General features: G+C 47.6%; 1 protein-coding gene across 1 annotated transcript in view; it reads right to left on the minus strand.

The window, feature by feature from the left end:
- Positions 1-8,352: 8,352 nt before the first annotated feature.
- LOC8041504 (peptidyl-prolyl cis-trans isomerase G) overlaps positions 8,353-22,257 on the minus strand; it is a 45,920-nt gene continuing 32,015 nt past the window's right edge. Inside the window, exons 15-17 of the mRNA XM_029967520.4 lie at positions 14,477-14,776; positions 12,442-12,500; positions 8,353-9,434 (exon numbers count right to left, since the gene is read on the minus strand). Of these exons, the coding sequence (XP_029823380.2) occupies positions 8,720-9,434; positions 12,442-12,500; positions 14,477-14,776 (1,074 nt within the window). The 3' untranslated portion in view covers positions 8,353-8,719. The remainder of the gene's footprint in view (positions 9,435-12,441; positions 12,501-14,476; positions 14,777-22,257) is intronic.

Below are 22,257 nucleotides of genomic sequence, written 5' to 3' on the forward strand. Positions count from 1 at the left end.
ACAGACAGTAGAAAATACAGACGAAATTTCTCACTGTTTTGCACACGAGAAACAAAGAAATGAACAACAAAACAGGATAAAACGTTAAGGTTACGTGCGACCAAGGGTGATGATATGCGTTCTTGCAAATTTGATTATATAAGTAAGCATATAAGTAAAGACCGACGACGGTGTCTTAATTGCAACGAAAGGAAACTAAGCAATGAGTACCAAGAAAAACAGCTCAACTCTTTGGTATTGAGTCTTCATCGAGAACCTGCCCATTCGTTTTTAATATTATCACTTAAATTTAGGAGTGAGTCACTGCTAAACGAAACGGGAAACCAGAGCGGATCGCTCTATCGCTCATCCTCAGTTAATCGAAAAATATTTAGGCTCATATATTTTCACTCCTCGCGAACAGACGCGTGAATCACTGACAACAGTGCCAAATAAACAGCTCACAGCAAAAAGTTTGCCATCTTTTAAAGTGAGCATATGTGCTCGATCTTGATATGAAAAAGTCTACACAGAAGTCTCCAGTAATTTGACAATGACATATTTCTCGCGGCGAGTGAAGAGCAATCCTGAACAATAATAGGATTTGGTTTTGTGATTGAAAACCATTGTAGCTATTGCCAAAATCAAACAATTAATACTCACTACCACTGCGACAGTTAGGTTTTGTTGCAAACATCTAATCAGAAACTTAAGCAAGAGAAGACCAAAAGAGCGTACCGCACGTCCATTCGAACTCGAAACCATTGATATCCCGGCTTTCGGTAGTCATTGTTTCCCCACTTGGCACATCAGGTGGTGTGTTGATGACGAAAATCCATGCTTGACCACATTACACCAACAAGTTCCCACGAAAAAGAAAAGATAGCCGCGCGCGCACGAACGCGGGACGAATCTCGCGCCGCGACGCACTACCAGAAGCGAAACAACACGCCGGTTCGCGTCCCTCGCGCGTTCTAACGGTCCACCGACTTCCCGTCGCCAGCGGCCAACGCATCTCGAGGCGAGAGGCGCGGGTTCGGAGAGAGAGAAAGCGCGCCCAGACACGTTGAAAGAGTGAAAGAGAAAGTTACAATAACAAGCTTCAAAGCCATTCATACCTTCAAAACAACTTCACCTTTATTTCGCATCATTAGATATATGAATCAATTTTATTTAAAATGAAATAACAAGTGCCAACAGCCGCTGGGAGCGCGGCAATCGGAAGCAGTTCGCCGGACCGGACAAACGTCATAAGTATACGCGGCGGGACGGAAGTAGCCGAGAGCTTCACCCCACTGACACGGCTCTCACATTACGGGCACTATTAGCCCCGAGAGCGAACACAAGCGCCGCTGCGGTCGCCGCGCCCTGATTGGGTGAGGTGTACCGTGACGTCAGGGAGGGGACTCCGCTCCGCGATCTCGCATCGGCTCGCTTCCCAGCGCCGGTTTCCTGGTTTGGCGTTGTGTGCCGCAAGCTCTTCGAGGAGCTGGACTTCATTTATCCGGTGTACAAGACGTTGAGTTAGGCCGATATTGACGTGCTTCCGTACATTTTATAAGTTTGCTTGTCCCTTTTACTTTTAAAATTGGGTTACAAATCCCGAAAGCAATCGGCGGAGGCAATTCCGCCGATGAACCTCCCCGTCCGTCCACACGACACAAGGCAATCTTGCGAGGGGTCGGTGAAGCGGTGGCGCAAGTGTTTCAGACGCTGGAATTCTGTTCCTTGCATCTTCATGATTTAGGACGATATTAGATCCCGCTTTCCAGGCATTTGAAGTGGCATTTATATCATGGGCCTTTGGGTGGTCGGCAAATTAGCTCGTGACCCCGACTTTGCGCTGCCACTCTGCATGCTTTGGTTCGCAGACGTTTTGAAGGCCCCGTATCTGATTATCTTTGCAGTGCTTGTGGAACAGGGTTGTTTTACATAAATGTAGTTTCTTTATGAATTAATTATATAGTTTATATACGTGTGCAGGCATATTTCTTAGAAGATGCCCAATTACTGGAAATTCTTTTGTATGGTAGCAGCAAAAACGGCCGAATTGCCCCCAGTTGCCTGTATGATATGTATTGAACTGCCCAAAATATGCACAGCAATAGTGTCGTAATTTGGAATGTTTATACATTTTTCCTGACATTCTTTATTCTGCAGTCTTGGATATCCGGAAAATACACCGTTTAGTCTGAATCGTCATTTCCAATTAAAAGAGACACTGCTGCAGGTCCCCAAAAGCCTCCTCAGCCTCCAAACTCCCTACAGCTGGACTCTGACAACAGAGGAAAACAGGAGTAAAAGCAAGCATTCGAACGTTTGTCCAGTGGTAGATGCAGCACTAGTAGCAGAAAATGTGGAACCTGTGAAGGGCGACAGTCCGCGTGAGAAAAGCTTCTGGTATTTTAGCTTCAGGACAATTTTATTTAAGTAAAATATCAATTTTAGAGCCCAAGAGACTAATAACCAGCTAGACAACTTCGCTTACGTTTGTTATACATTAGTTGAGGGTTGATATAAGCAAGTCCACACATACCACCCGTGTAGTCCATTGAAATACTATCCGAATCCAGCAAAGGTCAAGTGCGAGCAGTGTACATACTAAATTTTCCTTGTTTCTTTTTACTTTTTTTTTACTTTGCCCCTGCACTTGGGCGCTCTTACTTATGATTCTCTCCCCATGGCCCAGACTGTATTTAGCATGTCGCCCGAGCAGCATGCAGCTTTTCTGCTTCGGCAATCTTGTTTAAAAACAGAGATACAAAACAAATAGTTTACATAACATGCCAATTCATTCAGACCATCAGCAGCATTTATTGTGCGAGATGTAAATCTACAGTGATGCTCCTGCGATTGTGGCCATACTTTATTTTTATATACCAGCTGTGATTCATGTGTTGCCTGCCCTGTCAAGCATGCTTAAAATGTTGCTTGAAGTTTCGCCTGTAGCTACAGGCCATACCTCAATAAAGGCACATATAAAAATTTACACTTCCTACGAAAAACACGCAAAAAAAAAAAATAGAAACGAGCGCGCCGACAGCTAGCGTCGTCACAGCCTCCACAGGGCGAGCGGGGCGAGTCGGGGAAAAATTCTCTCCTCGCCGTGACGTCACCCCGGTTCGCCGTAAGGGGGCGCCACGCGAACTTCTCGGGGGCTCACATACCGCGGTAAACAGGACCGATGCCGGCGAAACTGCAGTCGGCACACCAGCGAAGAAGCCTTCAACGGGAAGCGGCGGCGCAGGCCGACGCAGCCCCCCCCCCCCCCCCCCCCCCCCCTCCCCGTGAGCGTCTGGGTTCGAGATTATTGTTCGCTTTTGCTCCTTGCGGTCGAGGCTAAAAAGAGACCTCCTTGGTGGGATATTCAACTCTCCTACGTCACGCCGCGGTGGTGGCGCGTCGGTCGCACTTCCGGTCTGGGGCGGTGGGCAGAAAAGAAGTCGCCGCGCGAGACATGCATTCTTGTGGTCTTTTCAGAGAAACCAGACAAAAAACCTGTGTTCTCGTCAAAATTCTGCGACGGGGGCTGTACCAAAAGTGTCTGGAAAGGTTTGAAGATCAGGTTTCATGTGTTTCTGCCCGCTCCGTTCGTCCGAGTGCGTAGATAGTAGCCGTGAAGAGGGTAAACCAGACGCTGACGAACTACGATTGCTTGCGCGGGCAACACTTTGTGGTCGCCAGATGTATTTGTTTTGTTCCAACATAAACGAGAGAAAACCGACAAGTTGTCCCGGCCACCCGCGGGTTCAGTGTGTCTTCAAATTCACACGGCCGCGTGATCGTTCGAACTTTCGTCTCCTCTTTCGAGCCTGCTTTTTGTCGTCTGCTCGTTCAAACAAAAGCGCCCCGTAGACCAAACTTTGACCCGGTGATTGCAATAAAAAGTAATTGCAGGCCTCAAAAGACTTACGTAGGCTCGGTGTAAAGACTAGATACAAGATGTTGATCAATGGTACCGGTAGCCATCACCGACCTGTTACGCTTGGTCTGTTCCCGCTTCCGAATTTCGGTATCGACGTCGATAATCACCGCTACCTTCTACACTTTTGCAGCACGAGCGACGTCGCGACCGAAAATATCTAGAAGAATCTCATGATGGTTTTGGCGTCCATTCTGCGGCGTTCACGAGAATGAATCGCCGTACGTCAAATTATTTACGCAAAGTTTAGCGGTGTAACGAGCCTTGATAATTTCGCTCAGGCGATTAAAGCGGTAAGACATTGCTATGAGAACGTAGAATAGACAATTCCAACGCGAAAAACAGTATGCAGACTCACACAGACACCGACAACGTGGCATTCCAATGGATTGTTGACGCGGGACGCGGTGCTTCTTGCCCGCACTCAATTGCGCAAGCGTTCAAACTGTCGTCTGCTCTTTCAAACTTGTCTGTTTTTTGTTGTCAGCTCGTTCAAACGACTGCGACCCGTAAACCAAACGTTGACCCGGTAATTGCGATAAGAACTAAGTGCAGGCCTCAAAACACTCTTGAAGGTTGGATGGAGTAAGTAGGCTAAGTGTAAACAGTAGATACAAGATGTTGATCATTGTTACCAGTGGCCATCACCGATTTGTAATGCCCGATTCTACTTGAGTTTTCAATATCGATATGCACCATCTCAGCTACGGTCCACGCTTTTGCAGCCCGAGCGACGTCGCGACTGAAAATAGCGAGCAGAATCTCATCGTGCGAGTCAGGTTTTAGCGCCCATTCTGCGGCGTCCACGTGAAATGAATCGCCGCAAGTCACATTATTCACGCAAAGTTTTGCCTCGTTAATTTTGCTGAAGCCGCTGAAGTAGTCAGAGATTGTTAGGAGGACGTAGAATCAACGATTCCAACGCGAAAAATTGCACGGGGACTCCCAGCGACGCCGAAAACAACGCAATTCAATGGTTTGTTTATGGGCGACAGCGGGCTTCTTGCCCACCGCGCATGCGCGGCGCCGATGGCGTCCGCTAGGGGCGCTCCGGTTTGTACACGGGCTCTGTACACGGGCACCCACAAGGTGTCGCGGTGTGTAGCGAGTTTTTTTGTGGTTTGACCCACTCAAAAAGCCTAGGAACAAAACAGGGGGGCTAAGCTCGGCACGGAAAGATCAAGGCGAGTTCCCCGACAAACTCGCCGCCCGCCGCGATTGGTCGGCGCCGTGCATGACGACACGCGCCGTCACTCCCTAGGTCATGACGTCAGAACGGAGGGTTTGAGGCGGTCGGAGAGTGGCATATTCGGAACTCGCGGCGAGATGCTGTGTCGTCATTGTGACGTGGCAAAAGCCGCCGCGGATAGGAAAAGCTTGCCGGCTCCGACCTAGGCGAGTTTGGGCGAGTTGGGCGCGAGATGGGGGATAAGCATCCAAAATGGCAGCGCATTTGTTCGTGTTTCGCCGTCGGCGTAACTATTTAAGCCACGCCAATGTGTTTGACATGAACGACGTTGATTTCCAACAACACTATCGCCTCTCGAAAGACGTGGTAAGGTGGCTGTGCGATGAACTGCGTGGCGAACCGGGCTTGAGGCGATGGAGCCGTGAATGGACCATCGTCCCCGTCGTGAATCCTACATACGAATTCTACAAAGTGAATTCTAGAGACAAATGTTTTTACGGCAATCTGCAATCAGAAACGCAATTTATCATTACCTACAGGCTTTTACAATTTTTTTGATGGTTTGCTGCGCTGCGGGGATGCAAGATAAACGCACTTGATAAAATTGAAACTAAAACAGATGATATAAGAAAAACAATGTACATGAATGGCGCAGACTAACAACTGTGTAATTTCTTTCCCCCTCCACACCGTATTTTTTTAACAAACAAATTGGTCGTTAGTTGTTTATACAGTAGGAGAACATGCCAGAACATGGCGACATTGTCACCCCTGTAGATATGCAATTTAGCCAGTGCAGTACGACTGCTAGCCTGGAGTCTTTAACGTGCACCACGCAGTAGTGATACACGAACGCACGCCGGTACGACGTTCATTCAGATCGACACGTGCAGGGGTGGGGATTGAACCCAAGATCCTGGGTTCTGCAGCGCGAGCTTTCGCTCCACGTGCTCCCTATTTTGAAAAACATAGTGTGGCGGTGTGGGGCTAGAAAAATGAGAAAAAAAAAAATTACAGAGTTGTTAGTCTGCGCCATTCCTGTACGTTGTTTTTCGTCTATTCTCTGCTTGAGCGTAAATCTTATCAAATGCGTTTTTCTTGCAGCTAGGCAGCGCAGCAAACCATCACAATATCTAACCACCTAGCCCATATCCATTTGTATAATTAGGATCCGTGCTGTTACCGATTCTTATTTGTCATTTACGATTTAAATAAAAAAAATTGGGTTCTGTGTGTTTTACAGCCTAAAATTTGGCCGGCCTCAACGGGCGATGATTCTCCCAGCTGTAGATGAGAAATTTAGCCAGTGCAGTACAACCGGCACCACGCAGTAGTGAGTCATACACGACCGCACGCCGGTGCGATGCTCATCAAGATCCAAATGAGCATGGGTGAGGATTGAACCCAGGAGCGGAGCGTAGGGACAAATCGGAGCTACGCTGGGGAACTCGCCGCCGCCGGGGGGGTCGGAAATGTAAGAGGAAGAGTGGGAAACTCGCCGGGGCAGAGTCAAAAGAAGCTCCTCCCCTCACGCGTTACGTCGCATCGGAGAGATTCCCGCCGAAGGCGAGCTTAGCCCCCCTGATCAGCCGTAACTGTACTTGCATCCCGCTTCGTTTTTGTTTTTTTGTACAGCTTGAGATAGTGTTGCAATCTGGGAATGCCTGCCTCGTCATTGACTTCATTTGCATAAATTAAAACAGCCATGGCTTGCTCCCAGCAATTGGTAACTCGGACTTTCTAAGAGCACTTGCCAGAGTTCAAGCAGTGTGTGCAACAGCGCAGCTGTGCGTGAAGACAATTTATACAATATAGCATCCTCATCTTTATCCAAATAGCTCAGACTTTCAAGAGCCAGCGAAACCATGAAGAAAAACAGCATTTATCTTGAGGCAGATGGCATCGGCGATGCTGTCTTGCACTTGCGAGACACACTTTGCTGTTGACAAACATTCTAATGCCAGGATTATCTCCTCCACCCGGGAGACCTAGCACATAGCACCTTTCTTTGCGGAGGTTCGCCTTCCTAAAAAAAAATAATCACCTTTTTTCAACAGACAAAAAGCCGCAATATAGCAATGCTGCCACAGTAGAATTTTAATGTGTTTGTCCCCATTGCAACCTGACCCATACTGTTAAAGACCAACACGTGGCTCTGACGTCAAGCCTCTGCGGCGGCACTGTTGTCACCACGGCGCGCACACGCAGAAGCTTCACCCACACCTGGTGTGGGCAAATACGGGTTTGTTTGTAAACAGTGTGTCGGTCTATAGAGGGTGGTTTTGCACCAGAGTGCGGAGCTGCGGCGCCACTAGTATTGCTCTGGTGCGTTCTCTGGGCAGCCGTTCCGTACCATAACACCCATTGCTAGCAATACTGGCCTTTCTCAGTTAAAACTGAATTTTGAGAAACAAATTCAGCATACGTTTATAGTTCTTTTTTAACCCTGCACCTAAACAGGTAATTATAACAATTAAATTTTGACTGAAATTTACCGAAGTTTGCGTCTGTTGGTATCTCCAGTGAAATCAATGGCACCTAGCGACTAGAACAGAAAGCTATGGTGGCAGGTCTGCTTGTCAGCCTTCTCGAGCGAATCAAATATTTCAAGCGCCTGGTGGCCAAAAGACGAAGCCGTGAAAGCAGGTTCAAAGACACGTGACGAAAATCGCTAATACGTCGTCCCACGAGTGGCATGTGTGTCAATGAGTAATGTTGCAGTCGATGGGGCCATCCTGGTAGTCTATGATCAAAACTTTGTAATGCTGCGACTGTTGTCTTTGGGTGCAGTATGTAATTGCTAGCGAAAACTACAAAAGCTTGAAAAAGATACAAAAAGCTTCAGTAAATTTTCAAATGCCATCACCCTAATGACTTGTAGCCAACAACCTAATTTGGATGTGATATGCCATAATATCTTTATTGGGAGTAAACGTTTTCAAATTTAAATAAGAAATCTGAATATAAAAAAAAATAAGTTGAAGGTCCCAGTTTGTAAGTAAACACAATCCTACATTTCGATGACGCTGCCTCGGAGATGGGCGACCGATCAGCTGCAACTCGGAGGAAAAATTTGACGGCACGTAACGGATGGAGCCTACTACCGCGAGACGTTGTAGGTGCATGCCAGGACAGATTAGATGCACCCAACAGATGAAAGATTACAGATAAAGATCAAAGGAAAACGTCTTTGGAGTCAACAATACTATACAAGCTGCTCGGGATGAAACCAACCCGTCACAATAGCCAAACACGGGCACCGTTCTGTAGAAACAGTTTAATACCGTTAACTTACTACACCCATACTCAGAAAGACAGCTGAATGTGAGGGTGCAGCTGTGTACAATTGTGAAAAAAAAAAAGACAACAAAAAGAAAAAGTATTGGAAGAAAAGTTATAAGACAATATGAACTTTGATGATCGAGACCGGCATAAAAAACAAAGGGAACCCGAACAGAGATGTCAGAGACCGAGTGATTTTGCTAACGCATTCAGTCCAGTAGGATGTCGCAGGCGAGGGTGTTGGTGGCGAACAATGTCGTCGGCGTAGGACTCCTCTAGCGTGCACTGCACAAAGCTGTGTCAAGAATCGTGATGACCGGAACCGCGCAGTCGCGGCCCCCCGAGACTCAGTCGCTGGAGCTCGATGAGCTGGAACTCGAGCGCTTCCTCCTGCCCGACCGGGAGGCGTTGCCTTTGCGGCGCTTCCTGCGCCCCCGGTCGCCGCTCGAGCTGCTCGCACTGCTCGAGCTGAACGATGCGCTGCTCGAGCTCGACGACCGCCTGCGGCTGCGTCGGCCCCGGTGCCCTTTGGCGCCCCGCGACCGGTCCTCGTCCGAGGAGTCCCCGCGGCCCCTCGCCTTCCGCCGGCCCCCGCCCGAGGATGAACTCGCGGACCGGTTCCGCTTCCGACCCGGCGGGCTGGAGGAGCGCTTGCGGTTGCCGCGGCGGCCCCTCGACTGGCTGCGGGACCGGGAGCGGGAGACCTTGGAAGCTACCCGTTTGGACTCGCGCGCCGCCTTCGACGACGACCCTTCCGCCGCCTTTCCCTTGGGACGGTCGTTGGACGGGGCGATTGTCGGCGAACTCTTTGAGGAACTCTTGCGCCGTTCGGCCGTCTTCGGGGCGGAAGTTCGGCTGGGCGCGGGGGTTGCGTCGTTTGTGGGCTTTTGGGCAAGGCTCTTGCCGGAGTCAGGTTGAGACGGGGTGGAATTTTGTGCTTCGGCCCGGCGAGACGGCGGCGCCTTTGTCGGCGGCGAGCTCGCCCTCCTGTGTTTGGGTTCGGCGCTCGACACGTGAGACGTGAGGACCTTGGCGCCGCCACTGCCGCCGGCACCGCTGCTCCTGGCAAGTGACACCACAAAACGGAATGGCAATGTCACACACTCGGTAAATGTTGCGGCCACTAGAACGATTTAACGCTCGATACTGAGCCGAGTATTTATAAATAGGGGAAAAATAATTTGATGCTACAAACAAACCATGCTTGAAACCAATATCCTCAAGCTCAAAAATGAACAAACACGAAGGAAAGCTACTATTTTCTTGCGGTAAACACAATACAAATGTAAATCTGCCCAAGCTAAACCTAACCACGGTTTTAGTATTTGGTTCTGCTTCAATTATTCCTGCAAATCTGAAAAGAAAAAAAAAAAAAATCCTGCACGACTGTGGGTATCGTATTTACACGACTAAGTCAACTCAATTGTGACTCCCCCCCCCTTTGCTCGTCAGCCAGACGGAAAAGAAAGTTATAGCTTAGGTTCACACTGTACGGCGAACACGGGAGAGAACAGCAGAGCGCCTCTTTTGAAATCCTGACCTCCAGCGCGCTCTACGTCTTTTGGCATGCTTTTCCTGCACACGTACGAGGGATGCCGAAGTGTTATCCAAGTTGAGAAGCTTGCACTGGAGGCGAGACAACTGAAACTCTTCCTTGCTGTTTTTTCGTCCGCACTAGTGCTGTCGTTCCCGTCGTCATCGCTGCTACATTCCCAAAACGCGTCGTCGCATTGTCCAATGAAATCTCCCACTTTTTAAACGACCGCATTGACCGCACCTTCTGCACTTCCACAGCAATAGCGTTGTGGGTAGTGATTGATCGCGCGATTCTGCGACGTACGCTGCAAGCTCGACCTCCAACTCCGGGAAGCATACAGACGTGTCCAAATTTTGGCCCGCGGAAACCTCTTCATTTGACATTGCAGTTAAAAGATCCCGTGCCGTTGCTGATGCAACTGGCGCGCCACTTTCTCCAACGGGTCAACCTTGCGTACGGCGGCGCAGTTGTTGGTTGCTTTTGGACAAAGAATGGCAGTAACTGAACGTTGCAAACCTAAACTGTCCGGACCACACGTGTCAATACAGAAAAGTGTAGTTGGCACTCCAGTTCGGTCGCACCATCTTGAAGCTCGATCAAACAACATGCGACCATGCATCGTGCGAAAACAAGCGGCAGGGAGAAAGGCTGTTCCAGTGGCTATTCTGGCCCTTCTGGCGTGGCTCTTACGTCAAGTGCTGCCAGCACCAGAGCTCAGGCACGCTGCGTGTTGCCGTGCAGGGCGGGGTATTGCGCGCAGTTCACCGCCGTGCATTTGAGCTGACTACTAATCGCAACCACCATGATCGTGCTACTCGTTCGCGCATATTAAAAAAAGACAGAACTTGTAAAGCAAGCGCTCCGAATGGCAATATGGTACGGATAGAACCGGCTGAACTCGTAACAAGCCGAGGAACTCTTGCTACTGCGATTGTTTCATCTTTGTTGGCGATGGGATGCTTTGGTTCCGATTATAAATCATCCCCCACTCCCTCATCTCAGATTTGCAAAAATTTTAGATACAGTAATTTCTCATTATAACGAAATCACTTTCTTTTAATTATCGCTTTTACCGAAGTTCAACAAGGACCCAACTGAAATGAATACATTTTTAACCGGAATAATTGAAGTGTATTGCTGGCCGACCACGCTTATTATAAAGGCCTCGGTGCCGAAAGCATGCAAGCCTACACAGAGGCGTACGAAGACGCTAGCGTTCCTTCCCCCTTCTTCATCAGGGCAAAAGGCAAACTGGGAAAACGAAGTAAACAGGTGATGGAAAGTAGAGCATGCAGAGCTGGCAGAGCACCGCTTCTGGTACCGATGCGCCGATGCGGGGATGCGGGCAGGGAGCCGCGGGAGCAGCGTCAACGTTGCGACGCTACTCACGGCGCCCGCGGCCGACACTGCCAGACTCCTGTTAGAATTAACTCAAGGGAATGATGGAGCCCGGAGGAGATCATCCCTTTAAAGCCCCCCCCCCACCCCCCTTACGCGTGCACCTGCGGATTGCTAAACACACATGTGCAGCGTATGGGGGTTTGACAGTGTTTACCGAAGGACACTTAGATCTGCGAGGTTGAGAAAAGTGGCCGGCCCAAATCCCAAAAAATTCGACATTCCGGCATCGGCTGTTCTATACTGTCCATCATTTCGCAAAACAAGCAAGGCATATTGCACATATAGGATTTTTTCTCGCGAGCATGTTTGACGAGCCGGCGCACAATTCCCAGAGCTGCAACAACGTCTACAGGAGTGCGTGAAACTATGTTGGCGAAGCCACCGAGGATAACTTCCACTCGTTAGCGTTTGTCGATGCGGACGTTTCCGTTGGATGCTGCAATCGTAGGCCTTACGCACAACCAGGGTAAACACGAAGCAATGTCAGAGAGACACCTCGGGAAACGCCGACGACTGCGGAGACGCGAAGCATCCTACGGCTGCTTCGAAACAAAGTGGAGTGCAGTGGCAGTGACAGTGTTCTTGCGATGCCTAAAGCAGTTCGAGGAGAACTGATATCCGGGTGAAATTACCGGCACATACCACTTAATTATTTTTTTTTTACTCGGTAAAGCTGCCACAAGATGTTCATAATCAAAATCTGAGTGATAAAATATATGGTCAGAGTGTTCTGAAGTGTTCCCGTCCACCTCCAAGGCTGCTGGCACTGTTTTTCTGACTATCGCTTTTATTGAATTACCGCTTATATAAAATTTGTTTGCTGTTCCGTTGAGTTCGTTATAACGAGGGATTATTGTAGGTGGACCTACACTTGTGCAAGTACGGTACAGTTGAACCTTGATTTAACGAAATCAGATTTTACGAATTTCCCGATTTAACGAACAAATTCGGATTACCCGACCAGCCTATATGCGAGGTCTCCCTGCCTCGATTTTACGAAGTTTCCTATTTAACGAAATAATTAGAAAGTCCCGGTGACTTCATTAAATTGAGGTTCAACTGTACATGCTAGATATTACAAAAAAAATGTGCCACCCCTCCAAAGGGTCGAAAAGGGGGACAGACACTCACATTCCCCATTTCATCTGCGACGATGGCAGCGAGCTCGCCGTATCCAAACAAGAGGTGATCTGCAACAAGAGACAGGAAATACAGTCGAAAAATGACAGAACATGAAGGGGGGGCACAATTAACACCGCGCAGACGGCACGGATGTGCACGGCCAGGCACAGGCTGGGAATGTTACATCTCTGCACACATGTGCAATGGTAATGGGATCGATATCCTATTATCTCCAGAGCTTTTACTTTCACTACACAAATATTAAAAAATTTACCGCAATATCCCGAGTCATCACCCACGGCAATTTTTGGGCGAGTATTGATTTCCCCCCAAAAAAGAGTGATCGCCCACCCTTACAAATACCCCAAAATGAACTCCACGATCCTTGAAAATTCGTCCTACCCTAATGACGCGGTCATGAACCTGACGGTTGGAGGATGCCCGTGACGAAGTAAAACGAAGGAGAGAAAGACACTTAACTTTGTTTACGGATTTCCTCTCAGATTTCGGCAACCCCAAAGATTCGTGCGAAAGAAAGATGAAACAATGGATATAACAGAATAAAACCCTGTTTTACTTGTCGAGACAAATAAAAGGAGAAAAAACCGGAATGATAACACAAGCAGTAATCCATTCGGTGATTGCGAGGTCGGCGAATACCCCATATTCTGGAATGTGAGTCAGCTTGTGTGATGTTTGAGACAAATCCAGTGGGTAAATAAAGATTTGCTGAAACGCCGCACACAAACGTTTGTAAAACGTCCCATTTCGATTTCTCTTTTTCTGGTGCCGTCCACGGTACACAGCAATGCCGCCTCAAACCGCAATGATAGCACGCTGTGCACGGACGCACGAATGTAGGCACCAAACAAGGAGGCTGCACAAGAGCCTGCTCCTTGTAACTGACAAAGCGCCCGACTTGGCCCAAGACCAAAGTATTTGCCAAGGCAATTGTCGGCTTTCCGGTTTTCCCAGAATCCCTCTTTGTGGCTTCTTTCGAATTCGTGCTCGTTCGCTTGTTTGTTGCGCCTGGTTGGTTGTTCTATTTTCTCAATGACTAATTTTTTTTTATTCCATTTATTTTTTAATCTACAGATAAACAAATGCTTGGAAGCCTAACGAAGGGAACATGACAGTTTTAGAAACGTGCTTTCACAGAACAAGCATTCGCACTGCATGCCGATTGGCAATGTTTGTCGCGCATAAGCAAGTGTCGGACTTCATGATAGTAAAATATTCTTTCGCGAGCCTTTTTTCTATAAAGCACTAGATACATTTAAAAGAATGGGCGCTTTTTTTTTTTAGCTTTTTCTAAACTTTTTGTGCTAACCCATTACGGATCAGCCCACTTTTTTTTATAAATTTTAGGTGGCAGGCGTGTGCGCGATGACTCGGGGTATTATGGTAAGCATGTCTCGATCATATCTGATAAACTCGGAGACACACAAAATGACCTGCAAATGAGCCGGGTGCATGCAGCATCTGTGTGTGACAGCACGTGACTTCGTGAAGTCTCGTGATGCCACGATGTCATGCATCACGTCACAATGTCATGTGACACCCTGGTAATGGTGTTACATGACGCCATGGTGTTGCGTGATGTCATCGAATCGGACGACGTCATGCACGTCGGCCCGCGTGTCGCGTTGGTCCTCAAGCGTAGTCGATCGTACATTCCTCGCGCAATACAGTGAGCGAGTGCTCCAAAATATGTCTTTGGCTCATTGCAGTGCGAGGAAGAGCACACCGATGAAAAGGGCCACACAAAGGTTGTGCAGGGAATGCGCGACGACGAAGCAGACACGCGCACGCCGTCATCGGTTGACGTTGGGGGAAAACAAGCACGTGGGCGCACTTTGAGGGCAAACAAACGCACGAGGTTTGAAAAGAGCGGACGAACTTGCACACCGCATTGGGGCCTGCATGCTCTGTAGTAGCTACACCTCTGGTGTCGGACGTAAAAGCGCAAAAGATGTCTCAATAAATGAAGTGCATTTAAAAAAGTTTTCTGAGAGTTGTCATTCACACCCTCCTCGGGTCCCACCTCGTCCGGCTCCACGCCGGGGGGCAGGGGTTCTGCGGGGTCCAGGAGCTGGGTCATGGGCAGTCGCGTCCTCAACACCCCCGGCACCGCTGCCTCCGCCTCCCCGGAGCGCGGGTGCTCCTCGAACCTCCGGGGTGCCTTGGCCGCCGCCGGTGCCGCCGTTGGTGCAGCTGCCGAGCGCCTCTCCGCCTTGTCCTCCCTTCCGTTGCTCTCCGAGGCGGCCAGGGCTACGGATGACGAGGCACCCTCCTTGCCGCGCTGGTGTGAGGCCTGCTCGCCCTGAGGTGCGGTCTGGACCTTCTGCAAGACGGCATTGCACCTCATTCGTGCGGCAGAAACTTTCTGACCTTTCGACGTAGAATGCGTTTAAGGGCCGAGATCTCCGAGGAAAGCACGACGGAACGCCACGGAAATCATTACGAAAAGTGCGACGGATACTTCGGAGGACAATCCGTACGAAAAAGTGGTGAATTGAGAAAGAAAGAAAGATATTCCAAACACGTCCTGACAAAGATTGAACCGACGACCCCGTCGTTAGCTCGACGTTCTACCACTGCGCCAGTTAGGGGGTAGATTCGAAGCTGGCTGACTTTGTCTCTACCACGGCAGTCTCTACTTACCCACGGAACAGTTGATGGGACGAATTAAGAAATCCAGATTGTGCCCACGGTCGCAAAAAAGGAAGAGTTTGGAATAAAATCACATGCTACAGTCAAAGCCTTCATAACGAACGCCCCTACTATGAAAACGTTCGCGTAACAAAATAAAATAAAGTCCCGGCCAATATCCAATGTCTTGAAAGTGAACATTCGAGAGACGTCTCTATGCTTGGGGCGCAACAATAATAAATAAAAATATATACACCAACCAAATCCTTGTTTAAAGAGGCACTGACATATCAAAATCATATTTATTTTTTTATTATCCGAACCGATTGATAACAATGCCGAGACATTACCCTCAAAGTTCGAAACTTGAGAATTCAGTATTTGTGAAGCAAAAAAACCATCTCCAAAAGCCGAATCTAAGTTCCTGCAAGATCCGCGCCAGTACGGTGACGTCAAATATAGCGGAGCCCTGCGAGTCGAATTTCTTTCACGCCTCGGCCGCTCCAAACCGCCGTTGCCACAGCGACCCGAATCGAGGAGGTGAAGAGTGGGAGAGAAGGGCACCGGCGGACCGGGAAAAACCTGCTTTATTCCGAGCGTGCCGTGCCACCGATCATCCTCTGCTACATGCGTCGAGCGCCGCCATGTTTTCCGAGGGAGGATGCAAATCCAGGAGGCGACATCAAAAAGAAAAGCCGTAGTGCCTTCACAACTGCATTAGTAAATATGTTTTACGATGGTTGTTATTAAATGTTATAAAAATATTGCCTACAAAGCTTCCAAATTTAACAATTTTTGACGTCACAAATCAAAAGACGCGAGGAGCGGGAAAGAACAACAAAAATAAAAGAACACGCACGTGTGTAAAAAAATTTTTACGATGCGGTATTTTTTTTAGTGTTTATGACTACAATTTGCATAGTTTTAGACAATAAAAAAAAATATACGACCTTTGGGGGGGTCAGTGCCCCTTTAAAGGCGGAACCCTACGTTTCAAGACCTGCTCAGTCTCTTCTTCGGGGGTTGACTGCGGCTATGGCCGTCTAGGAGCAGTAAACAGTTTTCTTCTTCTACGGCTGTGTCTCGTTTTGCATCAGTGAAGTGGCGAAGTCCATTCACGTAAACGATTGGCAGTGTGCCGATGGATCTATTTATGTTTTCTGGCGTCGTTTGGATGTGCCAGGATTCAATGAAAATTCTATGTGTGGAATTGGGCCACTTGTGGGCCACTTGGATTCCTACTTTGGCCAGTATACGTACGAGAGCCTCGCTTGTACCTTTTATGTAGGGAACACTGATACGTGTGGTAGGACAGAACTGTGTACTTGCTTTGGGCTGCAGGTGTTGGCGACCTCGGCTTGATGACTGGCAATGCGGTGGATGAAGCTGCTTGTGTAACCATTACGTCGTAGGTCGGCGAAGATGGTGTGCTCCTCATTTTTGCGGTCAGCTTTGGATGAGCAGATATTCTTTGACCTGGATAACAGCGTCCTAACCACTGATGCCTTGTGACCAATCCAGTCACCCAGCCTGTCACAAGGCATCAGTGGTTAGAACGCTTTTATCCAGGTCAAAGAATATCTGCTCATCCAAAGCTGACCGCAAAAAAGAGGAGCACACCATCTTCGCCGAACAACGACGTAATAGTTACACAAGCAGCTTCATCCACTGCATTGCCAGTCATCAAGCCCGAGATTGCCTACACCTGCAACCCAAAGCAAGTACACAATTCTGTCCTACCACAAGCATCAGTGTTCCCTGCATAAAAGGTACACGCGAGGCTCTGGCACGTGTACTGGCCAGAGTAGGAATCCAAGTGGCCCACAAACTGATGTTCATGCTCGGAACACTCATGCCCCGTCCAAAGGATGGCTCGCCTATGGAGAAAGCACAAGGCGTTATTTATAAAATTCCCCGCGTGAACTGCCCAGTCGCATACATTAGAGAAACAAAGAATTTTCAGGAGAGAATCTGCCAACATAAGAATGATGTTCGCAAGTTCGACCATGAACGCAGCGCCGTAGCTGAGCACAGTGACGTCAATGAACACAGGATTGACTTTGCCAACACCAGCATCCTTGCCGTTGAGACCAATCCCAGACATAGACTTTTCATTGAATCCTGGCACATCCAAACGACGCCAGAAAACAAATAGGTACCTCAGCCCTCTGCCGACCGTCTACAATACATGAACAGACTTCGCTCCCCTCACCGATAAAAAACGAGACTCAGCCGTAGAAGAAGAAAAGTGATTACTGCTCCTAAACGGCCATAGCCGTAGTCAACCACTGAAGAAGAGACCGAGCAGGTCCTGAAACGTAGGGTTCCGCCTTTAAACAAGGATTTGGTTGGTGTATATAGTTTTATTCTTTATAATATCCAATGTAATTTTCTGACTACTACAATGAATTCTTGTTTGACAAATATTTCTGCTTAACTAAGCAATTTCGTGGCCCCACGAAGTGAATATGATCGGTATTACGAATTTTATAGGTGAAAAGTAATCAATTTCACGTAAATTGTCGCTCTCAAGTGACACGCATAAAGAAGAGAAACAGTGCAACAGTGGCGACGGTTGAAACCACCGCAGATTCTCGGTTTTAAGTCCAAATAATTTGTTGGTGTGCAACTTTGTGTCTAGATGGCACTTCAGGACTATGTTCCTGCAGGCAGGCTTTCTATGCAGCAACATACTATAGTCACATAGCACCATCAAGACAAAAGGTTGTACACTAACAAATTATTTGGACTCAAAACCGAGAATGCATGACGCGGCGGCAGGGGAATCAGTGTGACGGAAGTAGTGCCGTGCCTCCTACCGCATGCGCTCGTGCATATTTTCGCTTTCCTCACGCCATGGAGTACCTATGCACCACTCTGCTCCAAAATGAGATTTTTTTCAACGCTTTGTCCAGGCAATGCGCACACTTGTTTTCTTATTTTCCGTGTACGTCAGCGCATTTGAAAGGACTCGCGTGAACGAGAGTATGTAAATAAAAAAGTATTTTTGACAGCAGTCACAACTTTTTCATGCTGTTTTGGCATTTGTTCAACCGACATGCCCATCTTCGTCAGGTTTCTAAGATTCCCGACCTTGCTCGATCGGAGTCCAAAATTGGACCACCTAGGACCAGTAATAGGGAGTTTTAGAATAATGTAAGCAATTTTAGCGCACACCAGCGCTGAATTTAGCACTTGCATTAACGCACGCTACGCAAGAGTTTTATAATGTTGTTTCTCCGCCTCAACACAAAAAACCCAACATCTTGCACTCGCAACGCCACCAAGGTACAAAAACATCTGTAATTTCACACATGAAATGCTGTAACTTGAGAAAAAAATAAATTTTTTTGTAGCCTTATGCGAATAGTGGATTTTGAGTTCAAAGTGAATTCAAAGCAAATAGTGGTTTTGGCCGAATATTTTCAATTCGAATATTGAATAGTTTTTCCACGCCTTTCACTACCCTCGCATATTGCTTAGACAAAAAACCAGCTAAACTTGTGAAGGTTGTTCCACTTGTTCATTTATAAGCCAAGTTTATATGAACTGTGACCTCAGAAGATCTGATATCTTGGGGTGGCAAGTTAACAACAGATTTGACATACAATGAATCCTGCAGAGATGGCTAACTATACCCAATTGAGTAAATTTACAAATTTTGCTATATAAAATATTCTTCCTTTAATCTCGAGTTAAAAAAAAAAATTGCGCATGATGAATGCAGGTTGTAAGGGCATCTCTGCCTAACATTGTATACTCTTGCATAACAATCAGTTTAATTTTGAAATGAAGCAATGGTTCTGTGTTTTGTCCCTTGTCCGTATCCCCAGTCTCGGGTTACAACTATGCTTAATTTTGAAACTTTTACTACAACATAGATATACACATTCACAAAGTTTACATTTATTTTCAAATACATCCGGCGCGAGTGCACCATCCCGCTTTGAATGTATGTTTTTCTTCTAAGCACGAAATGTGATACTTATACTTTTACAAGTGCCTATCGAGGCGGGTTTCCCCGTTGAGTGCACTTCTTACCGAGCACCGATATAATGCAGAGAAGCAACACCGCGGAGCTCGCTTCCGCAGGTATCGCTTCTCCGCAGTGCACCGGTGCTCAGTAAGAAGCGCGCTAAATAGGGCTAACCCGCCGCAATCAACACTTCGCAAAAAAATGCGAATAGTGCAGTTGCAGTTTTCTCGAAAGGAATATCGAATAGTGTATTATTCAAAATTTTGGATATTCGCACAAGCAACCCTAGCTTTTTGGTTTGGAGTAACATTTTAGATTCGTTTAATATGAGAATGCGACGAAAGCGGTCGACTGGTCGTGTCTATCTGCGTCACCTAGGCAAGAGAGGTCTCGTGTACTGACTTTCACACACCATAACCTCCACACCTTTGCCAAAAAATGTATGTGGGTTGCAAGCAGCAAGTTGCCAGCGATGATTGCCGACCTTGCTGGGTCTTCCAAATCGTAAGAGTGCAATGTCATCCTGTATTGAAAATCGCAATCGCAAGAATACCCCCGACGTCGCGCTCATGACAGCCGTCAATGCGGTCATACTCGCGGTCCTAGGAGCCGCCATTTTCAAACTGTGCTCGTCTTGGCTTTAGCCAACTTATTGCACATCACAAATCCACCTTGGAGGAACGAAAAGACGCTCTGTGTAAGCGTGCGATTTTCGAAAAATAGCGGAAGCTAAAATAGCGAACGCAAAGCACAAGCATGGTTAGCGTTAGGCGCAAGTAAAATGGCGACACCGCTATTCTAAACCTTCCTTTTATGCGGTCAAGAAGACAATCAGCGACTAACAGTGACGCCGAAATCTAAGCGAAATCAGTAGAGGGCACAAAGGAAATGCACTCCCCTTTCTGTGCCAGACAGAAGAAAAAGCTCAGTTGGCTCGGTTAGGTGCCTCTTTCCATCCTTGCTGCGCTGCGCACTGTAGCAGTCACGAACGTGACCAATTTTACCATACTGCTGTATGCTGCCACGCCCGCTTCTACACCATCTAGCGACTCTACATGCACGAGAGCAGCACAGCTGCTTCAAGAGACTCCTCCGAACGGCGAGTGGTGGTGCCAGTCACCGCCCGATTTAGGAAAGGTCAATCTTACACGGTCTGCGAACGCTTCAGTTAAGTTTGTTCTGTGGAAGTTTGGACAGCAGGAAATTACTCCGCACAAAGGAGCGCTTGGTGTCTTGGCCATCGATGACAAAATTTTCCAGTGGCAGTACTGGCAATACGACCACTAACCTGGAGCCTGGTGTCTTAAATTGCATCATGCAATGGTAAATACACAAACATGCGCCAATACGATATTCATCCAGAAAAAAAAAAAAAAATAAAAAATTACAAGGCAGCAAATTGATGGTTGAAGCAAATTTTTAGAAACCATAGGGGTGATTATCTATGACAGCGATAGCATTTATCATTGCATGCCACCAAATTTGGCGGCGAAACTGAATTGATGCATAGGTCATGAAGTCAATTTTTCCACTAAATGTAGCGGGGAAACTCCCCACCAAATTTAGGGTCGTCCTCTAGGACGATGTTCAATCCTTGTCATCCTTGAGATCACACTAGAGGTGGTAGGTCGTCCTAGACGTCACTCTTAACATCGTCCTAAAGGATGATGTTAAAGACTACATCTAGAATGACCTCTAAGACGACGTCAAGGTTGTCAGGTCCTTCAAAGAGGGTGTGAATGTGAAGGAGTGCGTGCTGCTGCTGGGGTGCAAGCACAGTGAGCTGAAATGGTCTACTGCGCAAACCTACTGTGCATTAGGAGGCCAGAATACACATAGCTAAAAATCTTGAGTAGTAGCTTAATAATGCTACAGGTGGTAATCGAGCCCAAGATGCCTAGGTCCTGCAGCACGAGCTTTCGCCCAACATGCTCCAAGCTGCGATGCGCCAGCAGACTTGGCTGCCGTTCACTCTTTTGGTAAGTTAATTGTCTACGTACAAAACCTCGTTCCTGATGGCGCTCATAATATATTTGGCGCTATACCGTATTTACTCGAGTAACAGCCGCACTATTTATGAACAAGGCCCTTGCGCCTACTTTCCCACAGGACACATGTACAGGCAATCATTGCGTTGCGCATAAGTAACACCTCAAATGTCCCGCAGGTACATCAATACACAATAACACAAATTCGGTTTCGCGCACCCAAGTCCCCTGTACTACAAAAACTTTTGACATTCCCGCAGACTTAGTTTGAAAACGCTCAACTGTACAATTGAAGAAAAAAAAAAAAACTGTCTACCACAAGCTACAAAGAATGCCGCAGTAACAAATTCAGTCTACCCTGACTTTATTCCTAAGATCGACATAAATCGAGCATTTTTTGTTTGTTTTTGGCAGCAAACGTTTGCCTTTCCCTCTCTAGCAGAAACTCTCTCCCTTCATTAAGGTGAAAGCCTTGTATATCTCACCATCCACTCCCTGAGCGAAAACACGTCGGCGACACGAAATGTACCAAAACCTATGGTTTGCCACTGGACCACGAGATGGCGTTACTTGTGCCAGAATTGGCGGAGGCGCATACGCAGCGCAAACCCAGCGGGAGAGGAGGACACATTTGCTCGGGCAGCGGTGAAGAGCGGGCGTGCGACATGCCACGAGATTAACAGCGCCAGAAATGCACTGTCTTTGGAGGTTCGCTATCACCGAGATCGGTGTTCGGGCTTTCGCCTTCAAGTTGCCTTAGGTTTTTGGCAGAATTTTTCATCAACCATACTTTTCTATAGTCTGCTACAGGTATAGACTAGTGGGAAAAGTCCTTCTAACAAAGCTCTCTGCTCGCCACGACCCGTAGTTTCCTCCCCTGCCCTCCTGTTCAGCATCTCTTCCAATGGGAGCAATTGAATTAGGGCGGCAATGTGGGGTAGTTGGTTCATACCGACGAAAGGACAAACAGCGTGCAAAAAGGCAGGGACAAAGCAGAAGAACTGCACACAGGACATGTCAACCAGACGTTGCTGAATTTATGCAGCAAAGAGATCGCATTTTCAGACACGTGTTGATTGACCACTCTGTGATGTGTTCAGTGTCGCTGAATTTGTTTTTTTATTAAAGTTCACTTGAGAGTCGGCGCTTGTCCTGTGTACACTTCTACTTTGTCCTCGTTTTTTGCACGCTGTTAGCCCTTTTGTCAGC

The sequence above is a fragment of the Ixodes scapularis genome, unplaced genomic scaffold (assembly GCF_016920785.2).
Source record: "Ixodes scapularis isolate PalLabHiFi unplaced genomic scaffold, ASM1692078v2 PGA_scaffold0__279_contigs__length_252992795, whole genome shotgun sequence".
NCBI lineage: Eukaryota > Metazoa > Arthropoda > Arachnida > Ixodida > Ixodidae > Ixodes > Ixodes scapularis.